Source organism: Lygodium microphyllum, chromosome 9 (genome assembly GCF_053477565.2).
Source record: "Lygodium microphyllum isolate KBCC chromosome 9, Lygodium_microphyllum_v1.1.10, whole genome shotgun sequence".
Lineage (NCBI taxonomy): Eukaryota > Viridiplantae > Streptophyta > Polypodiopsida > Schizaeales > Lygodiaceae > Lygodium > Lygodium microphyllum.
Genome location: NC_141143.1, coordinates 66,971,490 through 66,991,617, shown reverse-complemented (window position 1 = coordinate 66,991,617; position 20,128 = coordinate 66,971,490). Strand labels below are relative to the sequence as shown.

The window sequence follows — 20,128 nt, the reverse complement described above, 5'->3', positions numbered from 1 at the left end:
TAAAGCACGTTTGCCAGACCAAACCTCTTCAAGGATGCCACTTTCAAGTGCACGATATGGAGATCGGTTGCAAATATGCACCACGGTTTTAAGTGCCTCTCCCCGAAACGATTGCGAGAGATTAGCTGTGGACAGCATGCACCGAATCTTCTCACATAACGTGCGATTCATTCGCTCAGCCACACCATTAGATGATGGATTGTAAGGAGTTGTAAGCTCTTATTTAATCCCATTTTCATCACAAAACTTATTGAATTCTTTAGATACATATTCTCCCCCATTATCTGTTCTTATGCATTTTAACTTTAAGCCCTTTGAGTATTAACCAAAGCATAAAACCTTTTAAAAGCATCCAATGCCTCACTTTTCTCCTTAAGCAAGTAGACCCATAGCTTCCTAGAATGATTATCAATAAAAGGCACAAAATAACGGAAACTATGAGTTTTTATTGGCATGGTGCAAACAATAGAATGGACTAAATTCAAGATACATGCCTTCCTAGAGGCTCCATAAGAGTATGGGCTCTTTACATGTTTACCAAGAACACAATCATCATAAAAGTCAAGCTTTGAGTTTTTCACATCAACTCGTCCAAGTAAAGAGAGTACCTACAAACCCTTTTGGCTCATGTGTCCAAGACGCTTGTGCCATAACTCCATGTGTGACTGTACTTCAGCAACTGCAACAAACATTCTAGAAAGTGCCCTGCAGTAGAGATAATACAGAGTCTCCTTTTTACCACCTCTAGTGACTAATATAGATCCTTTCTGTATTTTCCACATACCACCACCAAAAGTAGTGAAGTAACCTTTGCTGTCAAGCTGCCCAACAAAAAGCAAGCTCTTCTTGATGCCAGGTACATACCTAACATCATGAAGAATCAATTCCTAACCATTTTCTAGAGCCATGTGTACAGTGCCCATTCCTTCAATATCACATGCATGATTGTTGCCAAGGTAAACTTTTCCAAGATTACCTTCTGCATAAGTAGAAAAACACTCCAAAGATAGAGTTACATGAAAAGAAGCACCGTTGTCAATAATCCACGATTGTGACAAACCATCATGAGCTGACAACAAAGCATCTATCACATCTATTTAGTGATATACATGTCCTCCACTGTCATAGAAAGCAAATCTGAAAATGCAACCAGCAAATCAGCATCTTTATTATCTTCTATTTCCTCAATAACAACACTAGATACCACATTTACTTTTTCTATCTCTTTGGGGTTAGAGCTGCTATCCTTGTCATTCTTTTTGCCTTTTGCATTAGTCTGCTTCTTGCGTTCTTGTTCCTTTTTAGAGTACCTGCAATCGGGCTTTTTATGCCCTTAGCGACCACATTGATAACAAGTTACATATTGTTGTTTTTCATTGCTTTTGCTGCAATTTTTGTTTTTATTTGCAGCATTATATCTTTTTTCAATTCTTCCTCTTACATTGTAGGCTAATCCACAGTTTTTTCCACTTGCTTTGCGCCTAATCTCTTCATTTAGAATAGAACCACGCACACCATCAAATGTCAAGTTGGGGTTATTTCTCAATGACACAACCAATGCTTCCCATAAATCAGGCAAGGTCATGAGCAAGAAGATAGCCCTCAATTTAGGATCAAAAATTGGCAAACCTGCATCCTATAACTAACTAAAAATACTAATGAAAACATTCGAATGCTCTGAGGCAGGCTTGGACTCATCAAGCTTCAAGTTGACCAACTTCCACATGAGATGTACCTGATTGACAGGAGTTGTATTCTCATAAGTAGCCTTGAGTTTCTCCCAAACTACATAGGCAGTATCAAGCCCCTTTATATCAACCAAGATATCATCTGTGACAGCCATTTTAATGTAAGTAATGGCCTTTTTATTCATTTTAGCCCAATCCTCACCTGACAAAGCAACAGGCTTATGTTCTTCTAAAGCATCATCACAATCCTTTAGAAAGAGTATACCTTGCATACGATCTTTCCAAAGATCAAAACCATTGCCGTCGAATTTACGAATCTCAAAGAGATTCTTTGTGTCAAATGTAGATGTACTACCAGCCATCTTCAGCAATACACAGCTGCAATAAAGGGCTGAATGCTTTCAGCTAATAGCAAGGTTGCTAAATTGTAACAGCAAATACACATTCTTGTACTTCCAACATGTCCAAGAAGCAGATGTTCAACTGCAAATTTCAGTCTCAAGTACTAATTATAGCATATGCACTATTCAAATCTGATATATTTGCATTAAGGATAGCTCCCACTTCAGTAATACATCACCGAAATTCCCAAATGCAATGACCCAAATGCTGTATTTAGCACTGTTTCACTGCATAACGAGTATTCAGCAATACATGTACCAAGAGAAGCTTCCTTTTTCAACATTTGAAGCATCCAAAACTCAAAAGACTCCCACTCAGCAGTGAATCTGCTGCAAATTTCACTGTCCAGTCTCAAAACGACTCAAAATACATCACCAATGTGAAAAGTCCGAAAATTTCAGTAGTGAATCTGCTCCAATTGCATAAATACATCTTCCCAAGTATCAAATATGGATAAATGTTGCAGAAATTTCATGAATTCTACAAAAGCCCCAAATTTTCAAGGTCCAAGAGTGCACAATTTCCAAAAAATTGGATCAAACAAGCAAAAAATTCACTTGCATCTGAAAATCCCCAAAATTTCTGAGACCCATCCACTCAATGTTTGCAATTTATGGGGTCAGAGTCACTGACACGTGTCTGGCACCAAATCTAGGAAAAGCCCCAAATTTTATGGAGCAAATTGGCACAAATTCGTGCTTTGTGCTTGCTCACATGAACACCCGCATGAGGGGAAATAACTCAGACTAAAGATTTCTGATTTTAAGAAAGAAGAAAAAAGAAATATTGGGGTCATTGACCTGCTGCCCGTCGTCCGTGCAGCATGATGGCCTGTCAACTCGTGCAGCCCTCTGTCGCCCATCATGCATGCGCACTTGACGCACGCCTCCAGTCCCGTCCCGCAGCACTCCAACAGTCCGTCGCGACTACACACCTCCGATCAATGCAGTAGTTGCACAGCAGTCGCCCATCGCAAACAGTCAGTCACCTGGCCCGTTACACCTGGCGCCCGTCAGCTGCACTGTTCGACCATTGACACATGTTACCTGCTTGCCTACTCCTCAACTGCCCGACAGACTGTTATGCCTGTTGGTCCCAATGGTGACAACTGCACTCTCAGCAATGGCTACCAGTCACGATTGCCTGCTTGTGTGAGCCATTGGCTCTGATACCAGTTTGTAGAGTTGAAACGGAAGGAGAGAAAGAGAGCAAGCGCAATAGTCAAACATCCAAAACCAACTAGTCAAAATTGATCACATCTGCCCTATAATGAGAATATATCAATGTGGATTGGCCCAACAAGGTAGGTTTTTTCCTGGTAGTGGTTTCATGTGGAATCTTTACAATGTGGCATGCTACTTGTAGTTGTAACTAAGAAGGAACAGTGAAGTGGCAACTTTCTTTACTAATTTACAGTAAGTTTAGAATTTTGACTTGCAGCAGAAAACAAAACAGAACTATTGGATTACATTGCCAAACGAACTTCAAATTTTAAAGTTGCAAACCTTGTCCATACCACTCTGCTATTGTTTTTCCATGAGCCTGATAATCTTTAAAACAACAAATTAACTTAAAGCTGAATAAATAAGTTAAAAGACCTAAAACAAAAAATATACCATGCTGTTCTTGATATAATTGTTGGCGACACTGGAGAGAGAAGTAAGCGCAAGCCTACCTGCATTTATTAAAACATAAGCCCATAGTTTAAAAACAGACATGAAAGGTGGATAATATATAAACAATACCAAGCCTTTATTCCATAAATGTGCAGAGCCAGGGAAACAGTTCATATTCAGGAATAAAGACATGCAACATCCAACAGATACACATGATTGTTAACAGTGCAACAAAGATCGACCTCATTCTTTTTAAACAGAAAGAGAATTACATTGTGACAATTGAGATTTAAGTTTATTGATAGAATGCAAATATGACATATGTTATGAGATCTAGCGAAAAAACACATTTGTTTCGGGCTTGCGTGTTGAAGGCCAAGTAAAGGCATTTCAGATCCTTTCTATTGGAGGAATATGATAGGAAGAGATCCTACTCACTAAGTCAAGACAGTGAACAAATCAGGGTGCTGAGTTAAAACATCAGTATCCGTGGTAATAGGTATTGCATATCCCATGGCATTTTGATGAAGTATGCCAATGGCGAGAAGCCATCATGTGATAGATAGATGGAATAGGACAAGTTTGAGATGTTGGAGCACCTTGTTGAGCCACTAATTTTAGTAGTTCGATTAACCCATCATTAAGTCTCCTTGAACCAGCCCCATAAGCACATTAACGTTATTTATTATTAAGTGGCTTATTTTAGGCGGTAAGTCAAATGCCCCCCAAATCCTCTATAAATAGGAGCCTATGAAAGAGCATCCATAATCCCATTCTATTCATTCCAGCCAGCTTATCATCAGCCCTCTCGTGTGCAAGTTGGATCATAGGTGGGCATTACATTGGTATCAAAGCATCAACTTGCAATCTAGTGCAAGATACAATGGCATGCACAAAACCACTTTTGCTCAGGGAAGCGTGATGGTTTATGCCTAACATGTACGTTTATATCTTGTTTAGGGTGGTATGGGACACTACTAGCAAAGACAGGTGTACACAGGGGGCACTTGTTGCAAGTGGTGGGTACAACAAGGTTTCGTGCTGGGTACTCGTGTTCCAGTTTTGTGTTTAGGCAATGCATGTGCACAAGCATCTTTGGTGGTACCGACAACGATTGGGGTCTAGAGAGCTGCCACCCAGAGACCATGGCAAACCACAATCATGTTACACTTATCGTGTTCCTTTGTAGTTCTGGTGTGAACACCCCCTTATCCACAAGCCCTTTTTACCTTCTAGCTAGAGAAGGGTTTTTTTCCTGTGTGAGCACCTATCAATGAGTGTGTGTTAGAATAACAGGTATGCTCTGATACCATGTTAGAATATGTGACGATACAAAGAGACAGTAGAGTTTGCAAAGAGAGACGCAAAGTGTATACAGCAAAAACTGAGAGAGAAGAGAAACTCAAAAACACAAAAGAACAAGATGATGAAACACTGAATCATGCTATGAGACGAGAGCTGATACAATGGAGCCAAAGCTCAAAAGATGACTGCTTTGTCCTGTCTAAATCAAGCGGCAGCACCTCTAGGGAATCTACACAATGAAGGGAATGAAACGCAGTCCTCCAAGCAGTGGACTATTGAAGTAATTACTGGAAGTTGAAGGACAATTATTGAGGGAGGGAACCGTAGCCCTCGAATGCCGTCAAGGAGGAAGAAGATGATCACCGACTGTCGAGGGAGCGAAGCAGTCCTCGAATGTCGGAAAGAGGGTTAGGCAGCAAAACACCAAATGGAGGATGATGTCAGAAGCCTAGGAGCTGCAAATGCCAAAGTCGGAGGGTGATGAGCTGCAAATGCAGAAGTCAAGAGCTCTGAAAACTGACATCAATGATGTGTGGGATGACACCAAGCAAGAGAGAGAAGATCCAAGCTGAAAACACAGATGTAGACAGCAGTGGAGATGATGCCAACAGCCTATTGGAGTGACACTAGATGGAGAAGACCCAAAACGCCAGCAGCTTGATGACCCCCAGGTGGGAGGGAGTGTCATTGACTGTTTGATGATGACACCAGGCAAGGATGGAGCATCCAAATGCACCTTAAAAGGGGGAAGGAAACAAGGTGCCTGAAGGAGAAGAGAGAGAGGTGGCCACGAATTGCAATGTCCTCTAGTAGGGGCATGAGCAGTAGTGTTGTGGAGAGGGAAGAGTGTTAGTGTGACGAAGGGAGAGTATCAAATGAATGAAAACGATGTGTAGAATAAATGGAGAGGTGGCCTATTCATAGGCCTTAGCTGTCTAGGGTGGTGCACCACTAAGTGGGCACCCACTAATAAAGTGCACAGAATTGAGGGCACCAACCCTTTTTGGGGTTGTCAGTGCAAAACCCTTATTGAGGTGGATACACAAAAGAAGTGGTTTCTCAACAGTGTGGTACCTAGTACCTCAGGGATTGTACTTTCATTACCATTCTCACATTGTGGATGTGGCCTTCCAGCACTCTCCTCTCGCTGTTCACTCGTTCACTATGAGTGTGAGTGTGTGCATGCTACTAAATCCTAGGACCTAACCTAACGGTAGTATCCGAGCCATACCTCTTATCAGCCGCCACTTTTTGCCCCGTGGAGCTTCCCACCTTGTGCAGCCTGCTCATGCTTACTTCAGCCTTGTCACCATCTACTCCTCAGTTCTCAAAAGTCTGCCCATAACATGTCAGCTCCCTGCCCGTCAGCTGTTCTGATTGTAACAGCTGCCTGAAAGGTTGCCTGGTCTGATGCAGTCGCTCTGCAGTGCTGCCTGCTCACAAATCACCTGACAGCCTGCGCACTGTCCATCCACCATGCTGCTCAACAGCTCTGACCAGCGAGCTGCCCTATCCATAACATTCATCAGCAGGCCGTCCATGCATTGCGTGAGCCAACAATCCTGTTACTCCGCCTGACAGCCTGTTTTACACGCTGACAGCTTGCACAGTATTCTGACGTGTTTTCATCCAATGGATACAGCCCAACAGTCAATAACAATAAAATAGTCATGCTCCCCAGCTTTAATCTGCATTATTCCCACAGATAAGCCCCTGTTCACACTGAAATATACACATTAAAAAATTTTGCTTAGAAATCTTCAATTTCTCTCCTAAATTGACAAAATTTTTGGGGCTTTCTCACAATCATCAAAATTTATTTTTTTTCCAAGAAAAGAGAATTCTATTAATAACACCTCGGAGAAAGTCCCCCTAAGGTAAATACAAAGTGCAAGAAACTCTGTGAAGAGTAACTAAGTACATCATAGATACAATGGTTGTGTAAACAACCAATCTGGTGGGCTAAAGTGCCAGATCATCATCTGAGTAGTGTGAAAGAAGGTGTCTGAATCCCAAATCCTCAGGAAAGCCTCTCTTTTCTTCCTCATCCTCTCAGAGCTGCCCTGCAACCTCTCCCATCTCCCATGGAGAGTATGGACAATTCTCTGTCCAAATCCTCGATAAAGACTCCCCAATGGGTATATCCTGAAGATCAATGACCTGGCTACATCTCGCAGTCTATATGTACCAAGCTATAATGCTGGAAATCAGCTCCCATCTGTGACAATGTCCTTGAGTCCACTGTGTCTGTGAGTAGTCTGGGGTAGGGATTCTGCTCACATGCTGTCCAATGATGAGAAAAGAAATGCTCCCCTGAGTGTCCTCATAACCGCATGTTGGACCTCTGTCTGTGACCCAAGCTGCAGCCCCCCATGTCGCCACCATGGACTCTGCTGAACCATGGAATACTATCCTAAGAGCTCTCCTCCAAATCTCTTGGGCTCTAGGACAGTCCAATAGGCAATGTCTTTGAGTCTCCTCTGCTCACCACATCGCGTGCAAGCCATTGGGTCCCTGCCATATCCAAGCCAAATGCCAACTGCTAAACTCCTATGGGCTAGAAGCCACAGAAAGAGAGATATCTTCCTTGGCCTAAAGCTGTGATGTAGCCACCTCCAAAAGTCGTATAGGAACTCATCTAAGATTCCCTCTCTATGCCAATGAGGGATGGCTGCAGACTGTGTCCTCCGTCCCAATCTAGTAGCGTAGCCAAAGAAGGGGATGTCAGATGGCCTATCAAGGAAGGGATCCCTCCACACCCACTCTCCTGGATCCCACTGAAGTCTCTGTAGAGGCCTCCTCTGGTATGCCCAATATCTCCATCCATCTATAAGACAAGTGGTTGGGTCTGGATCTATGTGCCATTTTCTTTGAGAGTGTGCCACTACTCTGATTCTCTGCCTGGAGCAGCCACTGAGTGCTATAAGGTCACTGAAGGTGGCCATCCTCCTCAACTATGAAAGTAAATGTCCTGTCTCTGCCAGATGCAATGACTGCTAGAAGGATATCCCCTCTAGAGAAAAGACCAATCCAAGTCTGAGAGGAAGCTGCTTCAATTTGCCAATCTGGTGGAACCCCTTCCATCACGGCCTCAATTATAGCCCTGGCTCCCCTAAGACCATGTAATCTCTGCCTTTGGTTCTCGTGTGGTAACTCCCGCAATGCAAACCACTCCCCCACTGATGTAGCGACCTGTAAAGAGAATCTCCCCCATGATAAGTGTGTCCACTGCCCAATGGTGTGGCCTAACTCTGATCTCAAATAATGATTAAAGAGAAGAGGCTGTCTCCTCTTCTCTTCAATAGTAGTCGGGGGGAGCTGGTGTAGCCCTGGAGATATAGATCTCCAAGCTCTAATAATGGCAGTTGCAAATCTGACCTCGAAGCTCCTCCCTAAATCTCTGGTGCTGATTTCCTAAAATATCCAGTGAATGCTGGGCTGCCATGGTCCTCCATGTATAGGTGTCAAGTCCTCTAGCCTCCCCATCAGAAGTTTCTTCCAGGGCTCCTCACCTGGAAGCAAACAATGAGCTTGACCAATAAGGCTTTGCTTTGACTATCTGGGTCTATGATCCCCAATCCTCCTCTGGATCTAGGCTGTATGATGGCATCGCAAGCCACCTTTGCTCTGGCTGGACTTCCATCTCCTCCTAACCAAATGAAGTTCTTGATGAGGCATTTCACCTGGCCAATACACAACCTAGAGAATGCCCAACAAGAAGTGATGTACCACATGGTCGCAAGAAGAACTTGGTTGGCAACCACTACTCTTCCTGCCAACGAGAGTCTCGCGGAGCTCCAATACAAAAGCTTCTGTTTGATGCTCAAAAGGAGAGGTGCCATCAACTGCTCTAAGGTAATGTCAATCCCCACATGGCATCCGAGATATCTCACAACGGTCCCGCGGGGAACCCATGTGAAATCCTCGTGTGGTCGCCACTCTAGCTATCTAGTGTCGCATATCCAAAATTCAAAGGATTTGTGCCAATTAATTAGTGCTCCTGATGCTCTGCAAAATGTCTCCATGGCTGTTACAAAGGCTCTAAAGTTGCCCTCATTCCCATCCAAGTAAACTGTTGTATCATCAGCAAACTCCACATCAAGAAGCTCCTCAAATTCAAGGATGGGTAGCCTGATGCCTTTGATACCTGTAGATCTCTCTCTCAAGAAGGAACTCATGGCCTCTGCTACAAATAGAAACAAGAACGAAGCAAGTGGACATCCCTGTCTAACTGATCTATGGATGCTGAATCTATCTCCTCTTGCCCCTCTAGTCATGACCTGGCTATGTGCTGAAGAATAGAGAGCCGCTACACCCTTGACCCACTGCTCTAGAAACCCCATCCTCAGCATTGTGCCCTCCAGGAACTCCCAATCCACGCGATCATATGCTTTCTCAAAGTCGAGAAGGAGCACAATAAGGTCTTGCCTCCTGGATCTAGCCAAAGCTGTGGTCTCCCAGAAGGTGAAGATGTTGTCCAAGATGTTGCGCTCTCGGACAAATCCTGTCTGAGTGGGGTGTATAATATCTAACATCAATGGCACCAACTTGAGACTAATCGCCTTTGCAAGGATCTTATAGGTAGCTCCAAGCAAGGTGATCGGTCTCCACTGTGTGATCTCCAATCTATCTCCACTTCCTTTCGGGATAAGATGAATCAGCCCCTTAGAGAGTCTCTCTGGCATAGTCCCTGAAGCCATAATCTCCTGAGAGGCTGAGTGAAGGCCTTTTTTTATAAGATCCCAGTAGCTCACAAAGAAGGATTTATCTAGTCCATCTTCCCCTGGACACTTTCCTGAGGGTAGTGCCCGAAGTGCCTCCTCCAACTCCTCCTCTGTAAAATGAGCCATCAGATTTCTGCTCATCCTCTCTGTAACCACCCTCTGCGTGCTTTGCCAAACTACTTCTCTATCTCTCATATCCAGGGGGTCTAGTGGTGGATCCTAGTAGGGATGTATACTATTGTGTGGCCACCTGTCTCGCCTCTAGAGGGCCCTGTGCAATGGATCCATCAGCTCTCCCCTACCCTTGTAGAGTAAATAACCATTATCAATGGTAAAATTCTTCCACTTGAATCCAGTTTGAGCAACCCCTGATGCTCCATTTCCTTGTTGAACATTGTCAAATATTCCTTCCTCAGTAGAAGCACTTTCATTTGGATCCCCATTTTTTATTGCTTCCCATATGTTGGAATATGCCGGATCAACCTGGCATTTCCCTTTTAAAGATTCAAGCAAATTGGAAGTGAACTGAGTAAAACTCAATTCATTAATGACGGGCATTCTGCTGAGTGCATCAGCTACTATATTATACTTTCCTTTTCTATATCTTATCTCATAGTCGAACTCTTGGAGGAGTTCGGCCCATCTGGCTTTACGCTCGTGTAAATCCGGTTCATCATTAAGCCACTTAATGCTTTCATGATCCGATAAAATCAAAAGTTTGGCACCGTACAAATAGTGCCTCTATTTCTTCATTGCATGTACTATTGCATACAGCTCCCTCTCATAAATAGAATAATTCTGTTTTGCACGGTCTAATTTCTTGCTTTCAAAAGCAACTGGTCGACCTTCTTGTAATAAGACCGCGCCTATCGCCTTATCACTGGCATCAGCTTCAACCACAAATGGTTTATTGGGATTCACTATTAATAATACTGGAGCTGTAGCAATAGCTACCTTGAGTTTTTGAAAACTTTCATTTTGGTCTGTTCCCCAATTAAAACTTTTTCCTTTTCCTTTAAGTTGGTCAATCATTGGAACAGCTATTTTGGCATAATCTCGAATGAATCTACGATAAAATCCAGATAAACCTAGGAAGATCTACTGCTCTTCCAGGTTCCTTGGAGATGGCCATTCAATAATTGCCCTTACTTTTTCTGGATCCATGTTGATTCCCTCTTTCGAGATAATATGCCTCAAATATTTGACCTCTTGTGCAAAGAATTCACATGTAGTTTTCTTCGCATAAAGGAAATGTGTTCTTAACAGTTGGAATACTAATCGTAAGTATTCCAAATGTTCTTCTCTTGATTTACTAAAAATCAAGATATCATCCAAGAAGACTACTACAAAATGTCCTAGATAGGGTCGTAAAACACTATTCATCAGCTTCATAAAGGTAGTTGGTGCATTAGTCAGGCCAAAAGGCATCAACAAAAAATCATAATGCCCGTATCTAGTACGAAATGCTGACTTGGGAACATCTTGTGCCTTAATTCTTACTTGGTGATAACATGATCTTAAATCTATCTTTGTGAAGAATTTTGCCCCTTGTAATTGATCAAAAAGATCTTCCATTTTGGGCATAGGCAATTTATTCTTCACCCTTATTTTATTAAGTGCTCTATAGTCAACACAAAGTCGCATAGAACCATCTTTTTTCTTTACTAATAAAATTGGTGAAGCCCAAGGTGAATTACTGGGTTGTATAAACCCTTTATCAAGGTAATCCTTAATTTGTCTTTCAACTTCTTGATGCTGTGTTTCACTTAACCTATACAGTGGTTTAGAAATAGGGTGTGTATCTTTATTTGTGTCAATTGGGTGATTTATATCACCCCTATCTGGTGGAAGGCCACTTGGTAAATCAGAAGGAAACACATCTTTAAAATCATCTAACAAACTACTTAATTCATTATTTACATTCAACTCACAAACATAAGAAAATTATTGCTTTATATTACAGAAAGTGAAAGTGTTCTGTACAGGAAGAGACCATAACATATATACCTCACAAACTTCCTTCTTTATCAGCTTCTGAACTTCAGTAGAACACAGCAAAGGATTATCAAATACTTCATGTTCACCTTGAATGACAAAAGTCTTACCATCTCTTTCAAATTCAGTGTATTATGATGGTAACTACGTTTTAAGGATGGTTCCAATCCCCATAGCCACTCCCTCCCTAGAGCAATATCAGCTCTTTCCATGTTCATAATTTGGAAATCAAGTTTATCTTTATATCCTTGAATCTCAATTTCCAAATTGGATACCATTGTATCCCATATTTTATTGTCTTGGCCTTGCATCATACGAACAACATATTGATGCCCACTCTTTTGTTGGGGAAGTTTCAATTTTTTAACAAGTGCATAATTAATAAAATTATGTGTAGCAGAGTCATCAATCATGACTCTAACTCTCTTTCCAGCTATCCATCCATGTACTCTAAGTAAATCATGTGGCCCAAAAGTAGGCTGCCACATAGAAGTTGACATACAACACTTGTGTTGTACATCCATGTGCAAGACCTCTAAAGATTTGTACTTTTCATGCCCCTTTAATTCTAAGGTCTGCACTACATGGATTTGTTTTTCTTTTCCCTTGCCCTTGTCCTTATCCTTTCCTTTGTCTGCACTACATGGATTTGTTTTTCTTTTCCCTTGCCCTTTAATTCTAAGGTCTGCACTACATGGATTTGTTTTTCTTTTCCCTTGCCCTTGTCCTTATCCTTTCCTTTGTCTTCCCCCTTTTTCTTTTGAGGGCAATTCCAAGCAGTATGGTTAGGGGATAGGCAATTGAAACACAACTTTTCTTTTTTGGCCTTAACAAAGTCATCAGGACTTAACTTTGGCCTCACATAGGGTTTCTTTTCAAAAGGTTGTTTTTTACCCTTAAAGAATGGCATTTTCCTTTTAAATTTGCCCACAAATTTTGAGATTTCCAATTCCTTAGACTTGGGCTCCGTATCAGTGAGACTAGTGAGTGTACTTGGACGCACATTATCTTCATTGATTAATGCAAATTTAATTGCCTCTTCCAGCGTCTTAGGTAAACTCATTTTTACTTCCTTTTTACAGGCTTTATCTAGTCCCCTAATGAATCCTCTTGTTTTTTGAAATTCATCTATTCCTTCCAATTTGAGGATTATCTCACGATATTCCTCCAGATATGTCAGCAGGGGTCTTCCCTTGTCAGAGTGCAGCGGTGCGGAAGCGTAGGACTGAGAGAGAGAGAACGCAGAGAGAGAAGAGAGAGAAAGAGACAATGGAAGATGAAGATCTGCTGTATAAAGCGTGCTGAATACAAAGATATGCAGATATATACACGGGCGCAGTGCGCTCGACTGCGTGTCTCCACCTCGACGATGCAACCTGCTGTTCACCTCGAAGTCCGTTGCAGTCTGCACTGTCTCCTGTCTGAAATCTGCGAACAAAGACGGAATCTGCGCGTGTCACCGGTCTGTAATCTGCGAGCAAAGAAGTGTAGGAGACTGCAGCCGACTACCTGCACAGGTCGAACTGCCACATGGCAGTCTGACTGTGCAGTCCGACTGCCTGTCTGACTACACTAGCCTGCCCTGCCTGGCTGTGATCTCTAACACCCCCTCTCAGAGCCGGGGCAGGGCAGAAGCCTGAGGGATCTGGAATGTCTCCGAAGTAGAGCCTGGGGAAGTGCCTTCGTAAACAAATCCGCAAGATTGTCCTCCGTCTTGCAGTACTCCACAGTGATGGTCTCATCCAGAAGCTTTTCTCTGAGGAAGTGGTACTGGATCTCTATGTGCTTTGTCCGGGCATGAAAAACAGGGTTCCGTGCCAAGGCAATGCAACTCTTATTGTCACATTGCAGCAAAGTAGGACGAGTCTGAGAGCACCCAAGCTCCTCCAATAATCTCCGAAGCCACACAGCCTCACATGTGGTGGAAGACGCAGCCCGATACTCCGCCTCAGTAGAAGAAAGGGCTACCGTGGGCTGCTTCTTGCTACTCCATGAGATAACACCTGCATCCAAGGTAAAACAGTAACCTGTAGTAGGCCGCCTGTGGTCCATATCACCGGCCCAATCCGAGTCGCTCCAACCTGCAAGTACAAGATCTGAACCATCTGTCCTTGCGGGATAATGAATCCCTAAATCAGACGTCCCCCTCAAATACCGAAGTATCCTCTGAGCAGCCAACCAATGCACCGTCTTAGGTTCACTCATGAACCCTGCGAAGAGCCCAACAGCAAAACAAAGATCAACCCTAGTGTTGAGAAGCCAAATCAAAGACCCAATCAACTGACGATAGCGAGAAGCATCCGCCATAGGAGAAGCTGAATGGGAAGTGGCCTTCCAGTTCGGATCCATAGGAGTAGAAAGGGCCCGACAATCCTCCATCTCAAAAGACACCAAGAGCTCCTGTACATATCTCTGTTGAGAGATGAAGATCCCCCTCTGAGACTGATAAATCTCATGGCCCAAAAAGAAATGGAGTAGACCCAAGTCCGTCATCTCGAACGTCCGATGTAAAGCTGACTTCGTCTCTTGGACCTGCTGTGCATCATCACCTGTGACAATCAAATCATCAACATATAATACAAAAAGCACACAACCATCCTCGGAAGTGTGAACATAAAGCTGCGGATCGGCCTTGGAACGCCGATATCCCAACTGAGACTGAAGGAACGAATCAATCTTCTCGTTCCATGCACGCGGAGCCTGCTTGAGGCCATACAAGGCCTTCTTCAGCCTGTAGACTTTCCCATCTGAAGATCCAAAGCCAAGAGGCTGCTTAACATAGATCTCCTCCTTCAAATCACCATTGAGGAAGGCCGACTTCACATCCAACTGGTAAACAGGCCAGCCAAGGCAAGAACAGCTCTAATGGTCGCCATACGAGCTGCGGGGGTAAAAGTATCATGACAGTCAATCCTTGGGCGCTGTGCAAAACCTTTAGCAACAAGACAAGCCTTCTGCTTATCCAAAGAACCATCGCTAAGGTATTTGGTCTTGAAGACCCACTTGACGCCAATCACCTTCTTATTCGGGGGCGGGGCACGAGTGACCAAGTGCCATTCCTCTCAATAGCCTCCGACTCGGCTTCCATAGCTTTCTTCCATGGTGCGGACTATAAATCCTCCTTCACTGAGGTGGGCTCTCGATCCTGCATAACACGGGTCATCAAACAATAGTTAGAGCATACAAGCTCCGTTGAATGTGCCTGGTGCCGCCGTGACTGCCGCGGACCATCCTGCGGTCCCCACTCCTCAGGAACCCCCTCGATCCTTGAATCACGGAGTGTGTCACGGGCCCATCGAGGAGGAGGCCGAACCTCCCCTCGTCTCTCTCCATCAGCAGAAGGCTCTGGAATATCCACCGGTGGTAACTCCACAGGGGTGACCGGTGGAACAGTAGACTCTGTGTCAGAAAAAGAATCATAATCGAAAGGCACGGGCTCCAATGGAACTGTAGAAGGAGCCCAACTTTCCCCTGGATCTCCAAGAACGGGATGTTCCTCACCCGTTGAGATAGCCGGAACCTCCATAAACCGCACATCGCGGCTAGTGTACACATCCCGCTTGACGGGATCATACAATCGATAGCCTTGGGACTGGGAGCTGTAGCCAACAAATACATGTCTTCGGAAAGCTGCTTCAAATTTATCACGCTGAGCCTTGGGAATGTGAACATAGGCATTACACCCAAAGACCCTAAAGTAAGAAACATCTGGCTTCGTCCCAAAGTAAGCCTCAAACGGGGTCATCCCTTCCACGGCCGAAGTAGGGGATCGATTAAGGATGTGGACTGCAGTAGCCGCAGCCTCGGCCCACAGAACCTGAGGGGTCTGGCGGTGCTCCATCATGGTGCACGCCATCTCGATCACACTGCGGTTCTTCTGTTCAAGAATGCCATTTTCTTGAGGAGTGTTGGTATTGGCAAACTCCTGGTGAATTCCTTTATCTGTACAAAACCGAGCAAACTCATTAGAAACAAATTCACCACCCTTGTCGGATCCCAAGGTCTTCAACTTCCGGCCAGATCGGTTCTCCTCAAAGAGAAGCCAATCCTTGAAGTGTGAGAAAGCTTTTGACTTTAATGCCAAAAAATAGGCCCATGTCATCCTACTGTAGTCATCTACGATCAGCATGAAGTACGAGCTCCCACGCAAGGACTCATTCCTCATAGGGCCACATAGATCCGTAGATACAAGCTCCATCGGTGAAGTAGACCGCCGCGAAGCTGTGTGGAGAATGGCATCCCTATGCTACTTCCCCCGAATGCAGGAGACACATGGCTGCGGGCTCACCACTATATCCGGCAACCCTCGAACAAGCTGTCCACGTGACGCCCTCCGAAGATAATCATAGTTGAGGTGACCAAACCGAGCATGCCATAACTCTGACTATGACTGAGAGGTAAAAAGAAGAGTAGAAAGGGCGGTGGAAGACTTCAACTTATAAATGCCGTTCTCCTCATATCCGAATGATAGAACCTTCCTCGATCCACGATCAAGGACTCGCACCGTAGTACTGTCAAACTCCACCAAAAGGCCAAGGGAGCAAATCTTATGAACTGACAGGAGATGGTACCCTAAGCCTGGTACATGCAAAACCTCTGAGGTATGGGTACCACCTTGTCCATCTAGAATGAGCTGCATCTTACCCCGACCTGAAATAGATACTGAAGAGCTATCTCCAATGAGAAACTGCCCACGCGAGGGTCGCAACTGGGCAACACCATCTGATGAAGGAGTCATGTGCCGGGAGGCACCACTATCAACGATCCACTCTCGAGCCTGGAGAGCCGTCATCGCAGCATCAGAAGCATTCGGTGAAGCGTCCTCAATGACAGCTAGATGAAGAAATGCAGCTGATGAGGGTGCAGCCACCGCTCTAGAATCCTTGGTGTCCTTCTTGTTAGTGTCCTTCTTGTCTTTGTCAGGGCAATCCTTCTTCCAATGGCCAGTCTTTCCACAAATATGGCATGTGGAATCTTTGTCCTTGTCCTTGTCCTTGTCCTTCTTGAACTTGTTATCCCCCTTCTTCTTCTTTTGGTCCTTCCCCTTCTTCTGAGAGGCTTGACCTGTCAGCGCCTCCGACTTGGAAGCATTCTGTCCCTTTAACTGTTCCTCTTGGTCCAAGACCATAGGAACCAACTCTTCCCACCGAAGAGTAGACTCTTGCCCCGAAGCAATAAGGGCAGAGTAGAATGTACCGAATCGTGGCAGCAACTGGGACAAAAGTGTGATCGCCATGTCTTCGGAGGAAATCGGCTTCCCCGCATTCTGAACCTGCATCTGAAGCTGCCTTAGCTTGTTAATGTGCTCCCGCAACGAAGAAGACTTGTTTACGGACAAGGTCCGCATCTGTACCTCCAAAGAAACCCGCTTCATAAGGGTCATCCGATTGTACATCTGATCAAGCTCCAGCCATATCTCCCGAGCCACCGTCAAGTGCTCGATGTGAGCGATCACGGCTGTAGTACATGATAGAAAAAGAAAGGAACGAATCCTGGCATTCAATTTGTCCCAATGAGACTGAGCCTTGGCCAACTCCGCACGAGCATCGGAAGAGAGTTTGGACTCATCTCTTACCGAGGGCCGGTCGATCTCCTCCTGTACAAGCTCCGCCAAATCATAGGACTCAAGGATGGCCAACATCATGACACGCCAAATGCGGTAGTTGTCGCCGTCGAGCTTCTGATCTACAGGAAGAGCCGGTAAGACAGGCACCTTCCGGTCCATAATCGACTGGAACTCCAAGTCAATCTCGGTAGACATCTTCACCTGTAATGCCTTCACAAACGCAAAAGCAGCCCCCTCTGACTGTGAAAACTCAGCCTGCTAAGGCTCTTCTGCGTCCTGAACCTTCTTCACCCGCCGGAGGCGATGAAAAAGCAAAACCTGCACTTGTAGGCTGAAAACTCAAACTTCCTCCGCGTCAAACAGCAGTAAACAGCAGCAAATCCACCACCTGGACTCCTTTCCTGCGCGCCCAGACTCGCTTCAGCCTTGTTCCAAGGCGCAGCCCTCCTGTCTGCCCTTAAACGCAAAAAACGCAAATTTGTGTCGCGATAGAAACTCCTCTTCAGGTTGATTCTGCGCTCAGTCAGCCCTCTAACACTGCTCTGATACCATGTCAGAGTGCAGCGGTGCGGAAGCGTAGGACTGAGAGAGAGAGAACGCAGAGAGAGAAGAGAGAGAAAGAGACAGTGGAAGATGAAGATCTGCTGTATAAAGTGTGCTGAATACAAAGATATGCAGATATATACACGGGCGCAGTGCGCTGGACTGCGTGTCTCCACCTCGACGATGCAACCTGCTGTTCACCTCGAAGTCCGCTGCAGTCTGCACTGTCTCCTGTCTGAAATCTGCGAACAAAGACGGAATCTGCACGTGTCACCGGTCTGTAATCTGCGAGCAAGGAAGTGTAGGAGACTGCTGGAGATGTCGGCTATTTATAGCCAGAAATCTGGAGAAAAATGAGGCGCCAGAAAACTGCCTGTCGCTGCATTAAATGCAGCCGACTGCCTGCACAGGTCGGACTGCCACGTGGCAGTCCGACTGTGCAGTCCGACTGCCTATCCGACTGCACTGGCCTGCCCTGCTTGGCTGTGATCTCTAACATCCCTTTTGTCTGACATAATCCCAATCTTCCCAATTTCTTTCCATTTCATTTTCAGGAAGGAATTCTTTCAAAAAGACGGATTCAAATTGAGCCCAAGTTTCAGGTATTTTATTTGCCTCCTTTAAAGTTCGCCACCACTCACGATATTCCTCCAAATATGTCAGCAGGGGTCTTCCCTTTTGTCTGACATAATCCCAATCTTCCCAATTTCTTTCCATTTCATTTTCAGGAAGGAATTCTTTCAAAAAGACGGATTCAAATTGAGCCCAAGTTTCACGTATTTTATTTGCCTCCTTTAAAGTTCGCCACCACATATATGCTTTGGGCCCCAAAGTTAAACTAGCCTCCAGTGCTTGGAGATGTGGTGGGGTATTTTTAAGTTTATGTAAATCTTTCCATTTTTGGAGGAAATTAAAGATTGTATCTTTATTGCTATCTTTTTCCTCCCCGTGAAACTGAGGGGGTTTCATATCCTTTAGAACTGGATTATCCCTCAACTTGTGGTGGGGTTCCTTAGGATCTCGCATAGTCACATCTAAATCTTTCAATGAAGATGGGACATCCGAGGTTTCTATCTTATTTTTATCTCTTTCTAACAATAAAGTTAATTGAGATTTTATTTCGGTGAGTGTTTGAGTTAAAAATTCCATTTGAACCCCCTGAGCTTGCACACGAGCAGTAAGATCATCAAATTGTTCTCGTGTAGCAAAAAATTCTTCCCACTGTTCTTCTTGCATCTCTCGTTCATGGGGATCTACCATAGGGTGGTCCCCAGAACTAGAACCTTCCATTACTCCCTCTTTCCCTTTTTCTACCATTAATATACTGGAATTTGAAAGCAAAGATAAGAAATTTGCATACAAAGTAAAGTACTTCCCTGGTTTTAATGACAGGGCAGCTGCTGCTGGATTTATTAGTAAGCCCGAAGAGTGAGAAACAATCCTTATCTTCCCAGACTAGACCAGTCACGCTGAAAACGAAGTTCTTCGGCAGAAAACGGGACGATCACTTGGACCACAAATATGTTTTTTATATGTGTGACAAATCTGACTGATTTCAGTCCGTTGGTGGCGATTTAAATGCTGGCTCAGTCAGGAGGAAACAATATTACTGCAAAATTGCTCCTTGAAGACACTTGTGTGCCATATATAGCCTGAATGCTATTTGGTACTTATCATCACGACTACAGCAGTCGTCTTCATGTTTCGCCTCACAGCTGACGCCTTTTCACATTTCGCCTTTCGTTGACCACAATCGGATCCCTTTTCGCCTCACGCCGGGTCATTTTGCCTCACGCGTGGTCGTTTCGCCTCACGTCGGTCGTTTCGCCTCACGCCTGGTTGTTTTGCAAAGTGTCACACTTATGTGACGTGGCACACCACAAGTGACCACTTCGAAAAAATCTTCAACCGCTCACGAATGGCGGGCGACCCTCAATCGACTGGCGACTTGGCGGGCGACGGGTGACCTGATGGATGACGAACGACCCGACGAGTGACAAACGACCTGGTGGATGACGGATCATGTCCGTTGATCCATAGGCTTTGATACCAATGATAGATGACTCTGAAGAAGACCATAAAAGCCAGAGAAAGCAGTCGGGATGAATGAGCACGAGTGATTTCTTTCACCTCCCAGCCCTGCCTAGTATATTGCTGGCCAGACCATCGTGATCCGATTGCCAGCCGTCAAACCTTGGTAAGTCCTACTATTCTTGGACTCTCTTTAGTTCTAGGCTCCCCTTAACCCCGTTCGGGCGCCCAAGAGCCCGGACGGTCATCCTCGTACGT

General features: G+C 44.7%; 1 protein-coding gene and 1 pseudogene across 1 annotated transcript in view; both read right to left on the bottom strand.

Annotated features, from left to right (window-relative positions):
* LOC148031125 (HVA22-like protein k) overlaps nucleotides 1–20,128 on the bottom strand; it is a 112,741-nt gene that overhangs the window by 44,557 nt on the left and 48,056 nt on the right. Inside the window, exon 2 of the mRNA XM_087685677.1 lies at nucleotides 3,707–3,765. Within this exon, the coding sequence (XP_087541803.1) occupies nucleotides 3,707–3,765 (59 nt within the window). The remainder of the gene's footprint in view (nucleotides 1–3,706; nucleotides 3,766–20,128) is intronic.
* On the bottom strand, nucleotides 6,637–7,956 carry LOC148031126 (uncharacterized; annotated as a pseudogene).